Raw genomic sequence first — 17,426 nt, forward strand, 5'->3', positions numbered from 1 at the left:
GAGAAAAGAAGCTTTTGGTGTCCAGAGTGGAGTTCCGAGGTACATTCCATGCACAGAGGAGAAGCGTCCGCTCACGGACACAGACGGACCTCCCTGGGGTAGAACGATGAGTCCAGAGAATAACATCATCCCAATGGACTCGTACACACAGAAAATTTAAAATCCACAGCAAAATCTTTTACTGTTAAAACTTTTGGACGTTGTCTGCATTTTAAGTCTTTGCATGATGCACAAGGACTGGCGGCCCAAAGGCAAGGTCAGTCACAGTGTTGAAATAGCCTTTGGTGACCACTATAGCTGGTGTGCCAGGACCCCATCATTTGCCATCATTTGCTAATCACCTACACGTGGTAAGTGACCTTTACAGCTCTGTGGATCACCTTTCACAGGGTCTGAAAAGGACAAAAACTATATTCAAGATGAACTCTTGAATTTGTCACGGGGAAAAATTAGATACTACTTGGCATTTGACTTATACCTTTGGGAAAAAAGGGCACGACAAACCTTTGCCATGGCCCTTTCTAATTGGAGGACATTCTGTGGGGAGAGTTTATGTGGCCACTAGAGATACACTGAGAGTGTAATTGTTGGGATAGGCCCAAGGGCTGAGGGGTAATGGAATGTCAGTGGTGAATTAATAATTAATACTTTTCAATAAAAACCACTGAGTTACAAAATTGTGCAGTAAAATCATGGGTAAAATTAAATGATGACCATTTACTTACCTGTCGTGAGTAATGTATTGGTTGAATGCTTGGGTGAACGTTGAATTGAGACACTTGAGACGTGAGATCTCTAACTGACTTTTTCACATTCCAGAGTATTTTGGGAGTCCCTCCTTTGTGCAGGTTCCAGAGCCTGGAATACGCCCACAGTAGGGGAGCTTGTATCCTAGTAGGGGAAACATAATAAGCAACAAACAAGTAAATAAAATAAACGGAATGATAGAGAATGATAAATATTGTGGACACAAGAAGGCAGAGTAAAGGGCCTGATGGTGTGGTCAGGGCAGCCTCCCTGGAAGGTGCTGTTCGAGACAAGACTGGAAGGAGTTGCCCATATTTACTGACATAACTTAGGGAATTCACTTAGATGCTTGGGTTCTTGGCTCACTTAAGTGAGTGTTTGTTGAGCGGCTTCCAAAGTTACCCCCTTGGAACCTGAACAGTTTGCAGAAGAACATGGTTAATGAACACATCGATGGACAGGGCACCTAGTTTCAGGGACGGCCCTCCATTCCCATCTCCCCTCTGCTGTTACTACACTGTGGTGCCCTTGGTCGGAGGAGAATGGTCTGAAGAGAAGGGAAATCAGCTGTTCTCACTGTTTTCAAGGCTTGTTTCTTGATCCCGTGGCAGGTGTAGCACCAAACCGAAAGCACAACTAGTACCTGGAGGCCTGGCAGAGGGTCACGGTCAGGGCTGCTGCTGCTGCTCTTGCATGGGAACCAGAGCCCGGTTTTTCTGGGCCAGTCAGGCTGGCTTTCTCTGTTCTCATTAGAGCCTGCTGAGGTGTGGTGTGCCCTTACTAACCCCTTCATTTTACCAGTGGGGAAACTGAGGCAGAAACATGAAGCGTTTCATCTGATTTCTGGGCCACAGACGGTATAGTGGCCAGGTGGTGGGAGGGGTGGCCTCCGATGCAGCTCTGTTCCCCACGTTTCACGTGGACCTGCAAAGGTGGATTTGGGAGCATTCGCCTTAGAATTGAGTCCTTCGAATGATCGGTAATTGACTCCTCGTAACAAAAATGTTAACCTTTAGGACCTTCACATTTTGCTTTTGTTGTGAACCGGACTGCAGTGAGTGTGGTACGCCCACGTTCTGTTTTTATCCCGTTATGGCTGAGGGATCTTCCTGTGTGTTTTGTGCCTGAGATAATGAAGTTGACTTGTTATTAGCACCATTTGGAGTGAAAGTCGCAGAAAATTGTGTGGGTGCCACAGCAAAATATAGCTCTGTGGTCATGCCCCATGAGTTCATATTGGTTCGTATGGTGGCAGGGGTGATGGGGGGCATTTGGACCGTGGCCCTGGCCTTTGCAAATTCTTGTTTAACCTCTCAGAATTTCAGTGATTTCACTTGGTGATGGGAAGAAGTTTGGCTCTCTGTAGAGAGATTTTGAGGCTGGAAGATATGACCTCCAGATCATGCAGAACCCACGGGGCATTTGGAGAGTGAAAGATGCTGTTGTCAGTGGAACTTGTTCAGTGTTTGATGAACACACAGCATTTTTTCCCCTGGCAGGATGCAGCCTGGGAGCGTGCTCCGATCATGTTGGTAGGAAACAAGGCTGACCTCCGTGATGCTGCTGCAGCAGAGGAACAGAAGTGCGTCTCAGGATACTTGGGAGAAAAACTGGCCATGGTAAGGGTGAAATGGGGCTGTTGGAATAGACGTAGCCATTCATGAGCTTTGAAGTTGGTGACCCTTCACTCCCGTCTACGTTAGCTTAACGAGGTTCTTTGACAACCCTTCACCCCTTCCGATGGGACTACTGGCCTTCTTATTCAGGCAGAACTCTCAGTGTCCCCCTGCCCTTTATTTTTTAATTTTTATTTTATTTTTAAAAATTTATTTATTTGAGAGTGAGAGAGAAAGAGCACGCAAGAGCATGAGCAGGGGTGGGGAGTGGAGGGGCAGAGGGAGAGGGAGAAACAGGCTCCCTGCTGAATAGGGAGCCTGACATAGGGCTTGATCCCAGGACCTGAGCAAAGGCAGACACTTAACTTACTATACCACCCAGGTGCTCTCCCGACCCCCACACTCGCCACACACACTTTAATGAATGTAAGTAATTGTACCAAGGATTAAACCTCTCATGGAGGTAAAATGATCACTTGGGCAATTTTCCCCATTGAAGAACGTTGACAAAGGAATCAGAAGTATCCTGCCTTCCTCCTCACCCTCGGCCAGTTCCTGGACTCCTCCTAGTTCTGGAATCCACGTCAAGGAAAAATAATGGGTGTCCTGTTTAGAAAACATGGTTTAGTTCCAGAAGGCTACTGTGCCAACGGGCAGTGTGTTACCTGGCTGGAAGAGAATTTGGAAAGTTGTTTTTTTCTCTAAGATTTGTGCTTAGTTGAATGGTCTAAAATGATTTTTGGTTGTGCGCTTGTATAGAACACGAGGCTCATTTTGATCCAGTTTATTACTGGGGCAGCATTTATTCTCCTGTTATTACCAGTGTGTGAGGCTGCTCCAGGGCCCCCTTAGGACCTGTCTTTCCCAAACATGGCATCAGAGGCACCTGAGGGTGGCTAAGTCCACGCCATTGCAGTCTAATTTGATACGGCTGCCTCTCTGGTCTGCTTCAGCCCATGGACAGCCTGCGTTGTATTATGGCACGTGGACTGTAAAAACAAGGGTCAGTGCCACTGTTTTAAGTTGGAAAACATTTCTTAAGTTTTAAAACTATGAACCAAACATGCTAAACATCAGAGCTAGGCAGTGAAGCACAGAATAGATTCATTCAACACGTTTAATCGTATGTACTTGATCGTGTGTGGAGAAAAGACTGGAGCACAAAACAGACAGTCCGTGTCTTCATGTAGTTCATTTCTGGGGGATACGCGGGGAATGTGTGTAATCCACGAGCCACATTGTCCCACTCGTCCCCTAAGAGAGCATGTGATTCCCCGCCACATGCCAGGTTTATCCCCTCCTCACAATTTCAGAGTTCCCAAGGTTTGCTCACTTACGCATCTTGTGACCCCTACCCTCCTGTAGCCTCAGAGAGACCCTCCATGTCACCCCATAACATCCTAGCCATAACACTTGGAAACAGCGCTACGCATTTCCACTAGAAATTCATTCACATTCATTGTAGAATTTTTATAGATTTTCTGTGGAATTTCTATAGATTTTCCCCAGGCTCATGGGTAAAGGTCCCACTATGGACTCTTACCCCCTCCTTTTGTTCTCTCTCTCCATGCTCCAGAGCAGCCATGACATCCTTCCCTTATCCCACACAGAATTGTGTCACCTACACCCAGGCCCAAGGCCCCTGCAATTCTCCTTCCTGAAAGGACATTGTCTCCAGGCAAAGATGCACAAAAATAACTTCATCAATTACAACTGTGGCAAGTGCAGTACAGAGAAGACACAGAGGGCTGTGAGGTTTCCTAATAGCAAGACCTGACAGGGACATGCCAGGCTTAGACAACACTGAAACTTGATTTCAGGGGAGGATTATGGAAAAATTCAAAAAGTAGGTAGGAGTCAGCCTGGAGAACGGGGTTGATGGGCATAACCCAGGTAATGGGAACAGCAGGTGCAAAGATCGTGAGGTAAGGGGAGTTTGGAACATTGGAGAAACAGAGGGAAGATTAGAGTAACCAGAGCATTGAGAGTGAGGGAGGAGGGTGGCAGGTAAAGCTAGGAGTTGGGCTGGGACTACATGGACGCGAGGCCTTGTCAGCCATGGGGAAGCATCTGAGCGTTACTTGAAGAAGAATGGGAAACACTGAAAGGTGTGAAGCAGGAGAGTGATATGATCAGTGGTCATATCCATAACTCCTGGGAGATAGAATAATAGAGCCCTGGACAGCGTCCATTGGGTTTAACAACATGGAGGTTGTTGAATCTTGAAGGCAAAGATGATAGTGTGAAGGGTTGCGAGTTAGCTGCCGGCCCAAAGAAGACATACTTTTGATGGACATTTAATTCGTGAGTGGTTACCTTAAGCTACCATTTTACCTCTCTCAGATTATCCGATAGAGAACGTTTGTAGCAACTGGTAGAACCGTGAAGAATAAGAACCTTAAAACATGAAATGGTGTATTGTGCTGCTTTTAAGGCAAAATAAAAAGTTCCCTGACTCGGAGCTGTTGGGTCTGGAATAACTAGACCCAAATGCACTATTTTTAAAGTATCAAAACCATGAATCCTATTTCTTAGCTGTTAGAATACTCAACAGGAGAACATGTTTATTTTATTTGTTGGTTTCAAAAGCTAAAATTCCAGGAGCCTTAAGTAAAGGCTTCACTTATTTGTGTTTATTTCTTTTCTACAGACCTATGGGGCATTATTCTGTGAAACCAGCGCCAAAGACGGCTCGAATATAGTGGAAGCTGTTCTCCATCTTGCTCGGTAAAATGTTGTCTTATATTTGGAAAACTGAACGCAGGATTGTATTTTCACGTAGTTGGTGCATATGCCCGATTTCTGGACCATAACGTGAATATACATTGGAAAACACTGTCTTGTATTTCAGTGGTGGTTAGAGGAACAATTGAACACAGATCTTAGAAAAACTGGTAGTGCTGCTTATTCACTGTGAACACTGGCAAAGTACCTTTACTGCCAAACAAAGCAGGTGCATGTGAGGTGTCGCTGACATTTCTGCAAAATGTCACTGCAAAGCTAACAGTTGACTTGTATGAATCATTTCCAGGAACCAGATTTTAAACACAAGAGACTATTATGAAATTAACTACCTATTATGACATTTTCTGGGATAAAGGAGAAAAAAAGCAACTCAACAAAGCAAATTGTGTATCATGCCAGTTGGAAGCACTTTATTAAAATAATTACTCAGGTAATTATTAAGCTCAGTTAGTGGTGTTAATAATAAATAACATTTTGGGATGTAGATTAGAATGAAAATTACATCCTCGAGGAACTTGGATATAAATGTGAGTGTTTTTTATTCCTTGGAGTAAATTTGAATTTTAAGAAATAACATTATCTTTTAGATTTATGTCTTCTGCCTGGTTTTCTGCCACAATTGAAAGGATGATTCTTTACTGGCCTGAAGAGATTAAATATCCAAAAGAAAAAGCAAGGAAAAAAAGAAAAGAAAATGAGCATGAACAAAATCAGGCCAGTGATCTTTATTTGCTGACAAAGTAAAGCCATAATTTGGGGTGTGTAGGTTTTTTTCTGATCATATGTGAAATTTAAGAATCTTAGATTTAGTATGATAGATGGCTTCTTCTGCTCCTATACAGTGACAAGCAAAATACATCGCAGTGTTCCAATGCTGCTTTTCTTTTTTTTTTATTTTTATTTTTTATTTATTTATTTTTTTTTTAAAGATTTTATTTATTCATTTGACAGAGAGAGATCACAAGCAGGCTGAGAGGCAGGTAGAGAGAGAGGAGGAAGCAGGCTCCCCGCTGAGCAGAGAGCCCGATGCGGGGCTCGATCCCAGGACCCTGAGATCATGACCTGAGCCAAAGGCAGCGGCTTAACCCACTGAGCCACCCAGGCGCCCCCCAATGCTGCTTTTCTATTGATGACTCGGTGTTTAAAATGCTTACCAGCTGCTTAGACTGGGACCTTGGGCAAGATCCTTGCCCTCACTTGAGAAAATCAGGAAATGGGCCTCAGAAATTTAAATGGTCTGCTTGGCATCAGTCTGTGGCAGGCCTTAACAGATACCTTGGGCTCGAACTGAGTCTTTGAACATTATCTCCTTTGATATCAGTCCGAAAGAGAGCCACCTGCCCACACCATGCTGGAAATCATCTTTGTGTGAAGCAAAGACAGTGCTAACTCTGAGTGTGACCTAGATAGGGTAGAAGAAAGGCAAACATTTAAGTATGTGTAGATTCAAGGGAATGACATGGTTTTCTGCCTGTGATCAGTAGGAGAATCATGGGCTCATACCACATTTGTCAAACAAGAGCCCAGATAAACTAAGCTGGGTGAAATAATGGATTCCTTGTACCTGTGGGTGTGAAGGGGCCGCTGGCCATTTTGACCAAGGAAGGCTCATTCAGTACAGGTGGTGGGGGCGGGGGGTGGGTGGAGACTGGGTGAGATGCACTGACAGTGGACTCACTGCTGAACTGGTAGGTGTTGGTCCTTTCTCAGGTGTTCATGCTGGCGCTTTGCTATAACATACCCAGGGATTCCTGGGTGGAAGTGCTCTGCTTGCTGGGCTAGGGGGGTTTGGGGAGGACCTGCGGGTCTTTAGAGCATCGCTGGGCCCAAAGCTGAACCACAGCGGGCAGGGGTGGGGTCCCTAGCTTTGGCAGCGGGGTGCTGACCTGTTGCTCGGCCCAGCAGAGAAGGATGCTGTGCGCAGGCCTCCTGCCAGGCTGTTGCCTCCGGCCCCACTTAATGGAGGACCACGGTGCAGGAGGCTCAAAGTACGGTCTTAAATCTCCCCTCAAACAGCTGTGGAGTCGGACGAGTCCCTCCTCCCTCTTGGCATCTCTAGTCTGTAAAATGAAGGAGGGGGGCTGGAGAAGTGACCCCCAAGGTCCTCTCTGGTTCTGCCAGTCTGTGGTTCTACACAGAACCGCCAGTATGCCTCGGAATACCAGTCACTACTTCGTGCTGAATTAATTGTCTTATAGGATCATATTACAGTTAAAGGGACTCCAGATTGCCACGGTCACACCCAGAGTGCCGATTCCATGCTCTTTATTGTATCGTAAAGGGGGGCGAGGCTGTGAGCTGCCTATGCTTTCTCTGCTGCCGCCACACAGCCTTGTGCTTCCTTACGCAGCACACCTGTGCACAGAGGCCTTTTGATCACGAGGTCCCTCCTTGGGAATCACTCACCAGGGAGTTATTTTATTGTCGTTGTTGCATTATGGCCTGGTGTGAGGTCCCTGGTTTCGTTATGTTAGTGATGTGTTAAATATGAAAATTATAAATAAAGCAAATATTTAAAAATTTTAATTTGCTTTATATCCTGCCTTCAGATTTGCTTATTAAAGTGCCTAAGTCTTACATGGAAAAAGTAGAGTTGCCACTGGTGAAATGATTGTTTTTAAAGTTTTACATCCTGAGGCACCTGGGTGGCTCAGTCTGTTGAGGGTCTGCATTCAGCTCAGGTCATGATCCAAGAGTCCTGGGATCGAGTCCCCCACATGGAGTCCCTCCTTAGCGGGGAGTCTGCTTCTCCCTCTCCCCACTGTTCACGCTCTCTCTCTTGCTATCTCTCTCTCTCAAATAAATAAATAAAATCATCTTTAAAAAGGTTTTACATCCTTTAGAAAGTTACGTATAATGTAAATATGTTACGTTCTCAATTTAGATCTTGCAAGAAAATTACCATCACGGCCGCTTTCATGCTGTCTCACGTCATAAAACGTGAGCTAGACGAGTTTATGGATTTGCACTGTCTGAAACAGAATTCTGTTTTGAGGGGAGGCCATGAATGTTAGGTTAACACCCTGAACTACTAGTATTGCTTTTTTCTGGAAACCTCTCAATCCCAGGAAAAGTGTTTCCTAGGAATGCAGTTTTCTCGCAGTGCTGACAGGACATTTATCATAGTCATTGTCCATTAGCAAGTGGACTTGCCAGCACCAGAACTACAAGCTTTGCACATTTTGTAGTAGATTCAAGTTCCAAAGTGTTTAATTGATCAATGGTCTGAGATTTGAAAGAAAAAAAAAACAACAACACAAGAAGTGCTCAGGCTGATATTTCCATTCAGCCCAGGAGCTGAGCCTGTTGGGAAGAAATCTGCCGATGAGACAGAGTCACCTTACATGCAGTTGTCAAGCATATGGTAGTTTTGGTGAGAGAGTGTAGTTTTCCCAGGCTTACATCTATTGTAGGTGTTTGGAATATCTTATTTCCTTGAAGTGGGAGGGACATGCCTGTACTTATGGTGGATTAGAGAAACCAAAGGCCAGATGGACCATGTGGGTACATATTTTTCCTTCCTAATACTTGCTTTCAGGTTCAATAAAATGTCTGCATTATTGCGAGCTCTCAGCCTGTGGAGGCCCTATACGTGGTTCAGTAGCGGTATTGAGGAAATAAATATTTGCAGGCTATGCAGTGTAATGAGAAGGGGGAAAAAGAGAGAGAGAGAAAAAACATTTTTTTTTTTTAAGATTTTATTTATCCGACAGAGAGAGATCACAAGTGGGCAGACAGGCAAGCAGAGAGAGGAAGAAGCAGGCTCCCCGCAGAGCAGAGAGCCCAATGTGGGACTCGATCCCAGGACCCTGAGATCATGACCTGAGCTGAAGGCAGAGGCTTAACCACTGAGCCACCCAGGTCTCTGTGCCCCGAGAGAAAACATTTGACTAGTCAGATGATTGTAGCTGGTAGAGGCTATTGGGCTGCCTAGAAGGGAGAGATGTGAGTTGTCTTGTGAAGGCGCTATGATTAGTATACCCTTTGCACAGATAAGAAAGTGGAGGACTAGAATGCTTAATCAGCCTGCTCAAAGTGACACAGCTACTAAGTGGCAACATTGGGACTTGCTGCCACCACTCTCGCACATCGGCTTGTTGCTTCCCTGGTAGCAATCTCAGGATTGCATTCCACATTCTCTTCTTCTTTACTCTCTCTCTGCCTAATGTCGCCTATCCCCAGGGATTCTAGAACTGTCTCTAGCTGGTGACTTTTCCAATTTCTATATTTTTAACCTCCGCCTCTTTTTAAAATTTCATAACCATATCCCCACCTACCACCCAGAGGAAATTCCAGAGGCGTGACTGTATCCAACATGTGCAAACCCTCACAGCCTGGCCTCACCCACCTTTCTGGTTGCATTTCTTAATCTTACTTCCCAAAGGAATGATAATCTGTAGACACAGCAAACTTAATTCTACTTGTGGCCAAGCTCTTTTTATGTCTCCTTGCCTTTATGCATGCTGTTCCTTGCACCTAGAATCTCCTTTCCTCATTAAGTGAAGGTCAATTCCCGTTCTTTCAAGAGGTCCCGCCAGTGTCAAAGTGTCCACACAGCTCCATCTCCACAACGCCTTCCTTCCCCGCAGATCAGCACGACTGGTGTACCGTGCATGTGTGTTAGCAGCTGTCTCAGGACGTGGGAATGATTTGTTTAGCCTTCACTCTCTCCTTCAGCACTCACTAATAGAAGGTCCCAGCATTTGGCATAAATTGAGCATTTGTTGAATGACCAAATGTCTGAGATGATGCAGTTGGAAGTTGTATGAGTTCTCTGTTGTTGCTGTAACAAATTCCCACAAGTGTTGCTTCAGCAACACACGTGTATCACGTTCCAGTTCTGGAGGTCAGGAGTCTGAAAGGAGTCTTATGAGGTGTTCTAGGTTGGATCGTGTACCTTCCTTCTTCTCCTGGGTCTTTGTTTCCTCATCTGTGAAGTGAGGATAATAATGCTCCCCTGACACCTGTCAGGGATGCATGTGTGTTTGTGTTGTGTGATTGTTTATGTGCATTAAATAAGAAAAATGTGAAAACATATAGTGTAGTGTTTATTAGCTGGCCTTCAGCAAGAGTTAATTCCTCCCCCCCTCCTTTTTTTTTCTTCTCCTGTGATATCGTCTTTCCAACTCAGTATAGTAGTTTTCAAATTTAGCACATATCAGCACCTTCTGGAGTCCTGCTGACCAATTTGGCTGCCACAGGCCACCTGAATGTGGCGAACCCAAACTGAGATGTGCTGTAGGTACCGAGTATGTACTAGATTTTGAAGACAGTATAAAAATCATAAAATACTTCATTATTATTTTTACCGATAAAATGCTAGAATAATATATTTGCTATATTGAGTTAAAATATATTAATAAAATTAAATTTACCTGTTTCTTTTTACATTTTTTAATATGGCTACTAAAAAATTTAAGATTACATGTGGATTACATTATATTTTGATTGAACAGTGTTGCTGTACTAGGAATATGCCAGTTCTTAGTAGGTTCAGTTATTTGCTGCTCTGTAATAAACCAAAACGTGGTTGCCTGAAACAATTGCCACTTTTTAGTTTCTTGAAATTATCAAAATTGTCTGGATCTCAGCTGGAAGGTTCCTCTACTTGGAAGGTTCTTGCTTGGGGTGTCTCATACATTTGTGGTCAGGCAGCCATGGGGGTAAAGCTGAGGCTGGGTGTCTGCCACCAGGGTCCTTGTCCTTCTGGCCACTCTGCTGGCCCTCTCCACTGAGGAGCCCTGGCAGCTGAGAGCAGCTAGGCCTTATTAACGCTTGGCTTGGATTCCCAGCCCACCATTCCCCTGCATTCTGTTGATCTAAGGAGTCACAGAGCCAGTACTGTGAAGGGACAGCCCATGATGCGGGGCCTCCCGGGGATGAGCTGTCCCAGTCAGGAGTGCCATTCCGGGTCTGCATGTTTCACAGGCATCTCTGGGAACACGCTTGGAAGGATACTGTCCGTAGGAGGTTTTCACTTGTGAAAGTGAAGATCTTTTGTCATTGTTGCCTCTAGCTGTTAATTCTAAAGGAAGTTAGGAAGAGGCAGAAAGAAGATTTTTTTTTTCCTGGATTTTAAGCATTCATCATTATCTCCATGATCCTGTATAATTAAAGGGTGGTTTTGAAGTCATCATTGCTTTTGTTAAGGTCAGCAAGTACTAGTCAGTGGTGGAAGCCAGGTTCCAGAGTGCTAAGGAGTGAGCTGTGCATGCGGCAGACCGTAAAACATGTGAGACCAGAGGAGAGAGCAGTAGTAGGGTATGTGTGTGTGTGTGTGTGTGTTCCTGTGCATGTGTGTCTTGTGTGTGCCTGCCTCATGCATACGTGAGCATGGCCTTGTGCTCAGAGTTCAGGCGTGGTTCCAGGCCCGGCTCTGTGGCTTTTCCAGCTACGTGATCAAAGGGAAATTGCTTCACCTTTCTTTCTTTGCCTTTGCTTCCACACATATAAAATGGGGCCCAACAAATTCACATGGTCCTCGCGAGAACGGTGTCCAGATGACATAGAGCAAGTGCTCAGCTGTCTTGTTTTTATTTCTACAGAACCATTTGTGGTTTAGTTTTGTACCTCAGTAATGCATTCTCTCTCTCTCTGTGTGTCTCTATGTCTCTGTTTCTCTCTCCCTTTCCCCCTTGCCCCCGTCCCCCAGGGAAGTGAAAAAAAGGACCGATGAAGATGACAGTAAATCCATCACCAATCTGACCGGGACCAGTTCCAGAAAGTCAATGCACATGAAGAACTGTTGCAGTAGTTAAATCCCAAACATCCTTGGCCTGTCAGGTCTTCAGGCCCAGAGTCCTGGGTGTCTGTGACTTGTTTGCTTCTCACAGAGGCGTGGGTCCTCCAGACATGGCCAGGTGGAAGCTGACAGTGTGGGCCTTGAAACTGTGCTCTTAGATCCTTCTGGAGCCCTGGCTCTTTGTTATGTTTCAGTGAATGATTGGGGCCCCATAGTTGAAGGTACTTGTCTTGTCCTTACAGAGTCTCAAAAGATAACATGTAAAAAAAAATGGTAAAAAAAAAATCATATGCTCAGATCAAAGCTGTAGAAGAAACTTCCTGATGTAGATTCATGTGGTAGCTGACTTTGTAGATAACCTAAAACAACATTTTTTTTTCAAATATCTGTTACTAGAATACTAGTAAAAGGGGATTATCATCCTAGCTTTGCTGTCTGTGGTCTCAGACGTGTCAGCAGCCCACGATAGACCTGTTTCCTCACCTGCAAAACAAGCAGCTTGGCCTTGCAGGCCTTGGCCTCTCGGATTCTGTGCACTGTAAGGAGTGGGAAGGAGACCACGATGACCCACAGTTAATAAGGACTCTGGTTAGTTGGACTTTTTAAATATTGGGGCATTGATTTTTCTCATTTCTGAAACAACAGAATTTAATTGAGAAAAAAATAATGCTGTAGGCTTCAGTGGAGACAGAAAAATCTTTTTTTATATACAGAGGAAAAAACATTTGTGTGACAAAAAGTTAGAAAATAAAAACAAGGTATTGACATCTCCACAAAGTCTATGGTTTAAATTTCATGTTAAAAATTCTAATGAAAGCTTTTGGTGGGGAGGAGTCAAGATGGTGGAGAAGTAGCAGGCTGAGACTACTTCAGGTAGCGGGAGATCAGCTAAGTAGCTTATCTAAAGATTGCAAACACCTACAAATCCAATGGTAGATTGAAGAGAAGAAGAACAGCAATTCTAGAAACAGAAAATCAACCACTATCTGAAAGGTAGGACTGGCGGAGAAGTGAATCCAAAGCGACTGGAAGATACACCGCGGGGGGAGGGGCCGGCTCCCGGCGAGCGGCAGAGCAACAGAGCACAAAATCAGGACTTTTAAAAGTCTGTTCCGCTGAGGGACATCGCTCCAGAGGCTTAACTGGAGTGAAGCCCAGGCGGGGTCAGCGCGGCCTCAGTTCCCACAGGGTCACAGAAGGATCGGGGGTGTCTGAGTGTCGCAGAGCTTACCGGTATTAGAACAGGGAAGCCGGCTACAGAGACAGAGCCGAGGAGTGAGCTCTAAACTTGGGGTTACCTTGAACTGGTCGCAGGCTCAGTCAGCTCGAAGCACGGCCAGAGACCAGGGTGACGGGAGTCATTGGGGGCTGTTCTCTGAGGGCGCACTGAGGAGTGGGGCCCTGGGCTCTCGGCTCCTCCGGGCCGGAGACCGGGAGGCCGCCATCTTCATTCCCGCCCTCCGGAACTCTATGGAAAGCGCTCAGGGAACAAAAGCTCCCCAAAGCAAACCCAGCAAACCCGAGTGTATTACTCAGCCTGGCCCCAGGTAAGGGCGGTGCAACTCTGCCTGGGGCAAAGACTCTTGAGAATCACTACAACAGGCCCCTCCCCCAGAAGATCAACGAGAAACCCAGCCAACACCAAGGTCACCTACCCAGGAGTGCAGTTTCAATACCAAGGAGAGCGGCGGAATTCCAGAGGAGAAGAAAGCAAAGCACGGAACTCATGGCTTTCGCCCCATAAGTCTTTAGCCTTGCAGTTAATTTAATTTATTTTTCTTTTTCAATTTTTTTTTCTCTTCTTCTGCTAAATTTTTTTAACTTTTACCGTTTTCTTTTTTAACGTTTTTTAAATAGTTTATCTAATATATATATATATATTTTTTTTTCCTTTTTATATTTTTTATCGGCTTTCTTTTTTAATAGTTTTTTTTTTTTCTTTCTGAACCCCTTTTTATCCCCTTTCTCCCCCTTCATGATTTGGGATCTCTTCTGATTTGGCTAAAATATATTTTCCTGGGGTTGTTGCCACCCTTTTAGTATTTTACTTGCTCCTTCATATACTCTTATCTGGACAAAATGACAAGGCGGAAAAATTCACAACAAAAAAAAGAACAAGAAGCAGTACCAAAGGCTAGGGACCTTATCAATCCAGACATTGGTAATATGTCAGATATAGAGTTCAGAATGACGACTCTCAAGGTTCTAGCCGGGCTTGAAAAAGGTATGGAAGATATTAAAGCAACCCTCTCGGGAGATATAAAAGCCCCTTCTGGAGAAATAAAAGAAATAAAATCGAACCAAGTTGAAATCAAAAAAGCTATTAATGAGGTGCAATCAAAAATGGAGGCTCTCACTGCTAGGATAAATGAGGCAGAAGAAAGAATTAGCGATATAGAAGACCAAATGACAGAGAATAAAGAAGCTGAGCAGAAGAGGGACAAACAGCTACTGGACCACGAGGGGAGAATTTGAGAGATAAGTGACACCATAAGACGAAACAACATTAGAATAATTGGGATTCCAGAAGAAGAGGAAACAGAGAGGGGAGCAGAAGGTATGTTGGAGAGAATTATTGGAGAGAATTTCCCCAATATGGCAAAGGGAACAAGCATCAAAATTCAAGAGGTTCAAGAGAACCCCCCTCAAAATCAATAAGAATAGGTCCACACCCCGTCACCTAATAGTAAAATTTACAAGTCTTAGTGACAAAGAAAAGATCCTGAAAGCAGCCCGGGAAAAGAAGTCTGTAACGTACAATGGTAAAAATATTAGATTGGCAGCAGACTTATCTACAGAGACCTGGCAGGCCAGAAAGAGCTGGCATGATATATTCAGAGTACTAAATGAGAAAAACATGCAGCCAAGAATACTATATCCAGCTAGGCTATCATTGAAAATAGACGGAGAGATTAAAAGCTTCCAGGACAAACAAAAACTGAAAGAATTTGCAAATACCAAACCAGCTCTACAGGAAATAATGAAAGGGGTCCTCTAAGCAAAGAGAGACCCTAAAAGGAGTAGATCAGAAAGAAACAGAGACAATATACAATAACAGTCACCTTACAGGCAATACAATGCCACTAAATTCATATCTCTCAATACTTACCCTGAATGTTAATGGGCTAAATGCCCCAATCAAAAGACACAGGGTATCAGAATGGATAAAAAAAACAAAACCTATCTATATGTTGCCTACAAGAAACTCATCTTAAACCCGAAGACACCTCCAGGTTGAAAGTGAGGGGGTGGAAAAGAATTTACCATGCTAATGGACATCAGAAGAAAGCAGGAGTGGCAATCCTTATATCAGATCAATTAGATTTTAAGCCAAAGACTATAATAAGAGATGAGGAAGGACACTATATCATACTCAAAGGAACTGTCCAACAAGAAGATCTAACAATTTTAAATATCTATGCCCCTAACGTGGGAGCAGCCAACTATATAAACCAATTAATAACAAAATCAAAGAAACACATCAACAAGAATACAATAATAGTAGGGGATTTTAACACTCCCCTCACTGAAATGGACAGATCATCCAAGCAAAAGATCAACAAGGAAATCAAGGCCTTAAATGACACACTGGACCAGATGGACATGACAGATATATTCAGAACATTTCATCCCAAAGCAACAGAATACACATTCTTCTCTAGTGCACATGGAACATTCTCCAGAATAGATCACATTCTTGGTCCTAAATCAAGTCTCAACCGGTATCAAAAGATTGGGATCATTCCCTGCATATTTTCAGACCACAATGCTCTAAAGCTAGAACTCAATCACAAGAGGAAATTTGGAAAGAACCCAAATACATGGAGACTAAACAGCATCCTTCTAAAGAATGAATGGGTCAACCAGGAAATTAAAGAAGAATTGAAAAAATTCATGGAAACAAATGATAATGAAAACACAACGGTTCAGAATCTGTGGGACACAACAAAGGCAGTCCTGAGAGGAAAATATATAGCGGTACAAGCCTTTCTCAAGAAACAAGAAAGGTCTCAGGTACACAACCTAACCCTACACCTAAAGGAGCTGGAGAAAGAACAAGAAAGAAACCCTAAACCCAGCAGGAGAAGAGAAATCATAAAGATTAGAGCAGAAATCAATGAAATAGAAACCAAAAAAACAATAGAACAAATCAACGAAACTAGGAGCTCGTTCTTTGAAAGAATTAATAAGATTGATAAACCCCTGGCCAGACTTATCAAAAAGAAAAGAGAAAGGACCCAAATAAATAAAATCATGAATGAAAGAGGAGAGATCACAACGAACAGCAAAGAAATACAGACAATTATAAGAACATATTATGAGCAACTCTACGCCAACAAGTTTGACAATCTGGAAGAAATGGATGCATTCCTAGAGACATATAAACTACCACAACTGAACCAGGAAGAAATGGAAAGCCTGAACAGACCCATAACCAGTAAGGAGATTGAAACAGTCATCAAAAATCTCCAAACAAACAAAAGCCCAGTGCCAGACGGCTTCCCGGGGGAATTCTACCAAACATTTAAAGAAGAACTAATTCCTATTCTCCTGAAACTGTTCCAAAAAATAGAAATAGTAGGAAAACTTCCAAACTCATTTTATGAGGCCAGCATCACCTTGATCCCAAAACCAGACAAGGATCCCAACAAAAAAGAGAACTACAGACCAATATCCTTGATGAACACAGATGCAAAAATTCTCGCCAAAATACTAGCCAATAGGATTCAACAGTACATTAAAAGGATTATTCACCATGACCAAGTGGGATTTATTCCAGGGCTGCAAGGTTGGTCCAACATCCACAAATCAGTCAATGTGATACAACACATTAATAAAAGAAAGAACAAGAACCATATGATACTCTCCATAGATGCTGAAAAAGCATTTGACAAAGTACAGCATCCCTTCCTGATCAAAACTCTTCAAAGTGTAGGGATAGACGGCACATACCTCAATATTATCAAAGCCATCTAAGAAAAACCTACCGCAAATATCATTCTCAACGGAGAAAAACTGAAAGATTTTCTGCTAAGGTCAGGAACACGGCAGGGATGTCTGTTATCACCCCTGCTATTCAACATAGTACTAGAAGTCCTAGCCTCAGCAATCAGACAACAAAAGGAAATTAAAGGCATCCAAATCGGCAAAGAAGAAGTCAAACGATCACTCTTTGCAGATGATATGATACTATATGTGGAAAACCCAAAAGACTCCACTCCAAAACTGCTAGAACTTGTACAGGAATTCAGTCAAGTGTCAGGATATAAAATCAATGCACAGAAATCAGTTGCATTTCTCTACACCAACAACAAGACAGAAGAAAGAGAAATTAAGGAGTCCATCCCATTTACAATTGCACCCAAAACTATAAGATACCTAGGAATAAACCTAACCAAAGAGACTAAGAATCTATACTCAGAAAACTATAAAGTACTCATGAAAGAAATTGAGGAAGACACAAAGAAATGGAAAAATGTTCCATGCTCCTGGATTGGAAGAATAAATATTGTGAAAATGTCTATGCTACCTAAAGCAATCTACACATTTAATGCAATTCCTATCAAAGTACCATC

General features: G+C 43.5%; 1 protein-coding gene across 1 annotated transcript in view; it reads left to right on the forward strand.

The window, feature by feature from the left end:
* LOC125082946 (ras and EF-hand domain-containing protein-like) overlaps positions 1 to 12,537 on the forward strand; it is a 66,504-nt gene extending 53,967 nt beyond the window's left edge. The window contains 3 exon segments of the mRNA XM_047698876.1: positions 2,247 to 2,366; positions 5,014 to 5,090; positions 11,761 to 12,537. Of these exon segments, the coding sequence (XP_047554832.1) occupies positions 2,247 to 2,366; positions 5,014 to 5,090; positions 11,761 to 11,866 (303 nt within the window). The 3' untranslated portion in view covers positions 11,867 to 12,537.
* The last annotated feature ends 4,889 nt before the right edge of the window (positions 12,538 to 17,426 follow it).

This window comes from Lutra lutra, chromosome 13 (assembly GCF_902655055.1).
Source record: "Lutra lutra chromosome 13, mLutLut1.2, whole genome shotgun sequence".
Classification (NCBI taxonomy): Eukaryota; Metazoa; Chordata; class Mammalia; order Carnivora; family Mustelidae; genus Lutra; species Lutra lutra.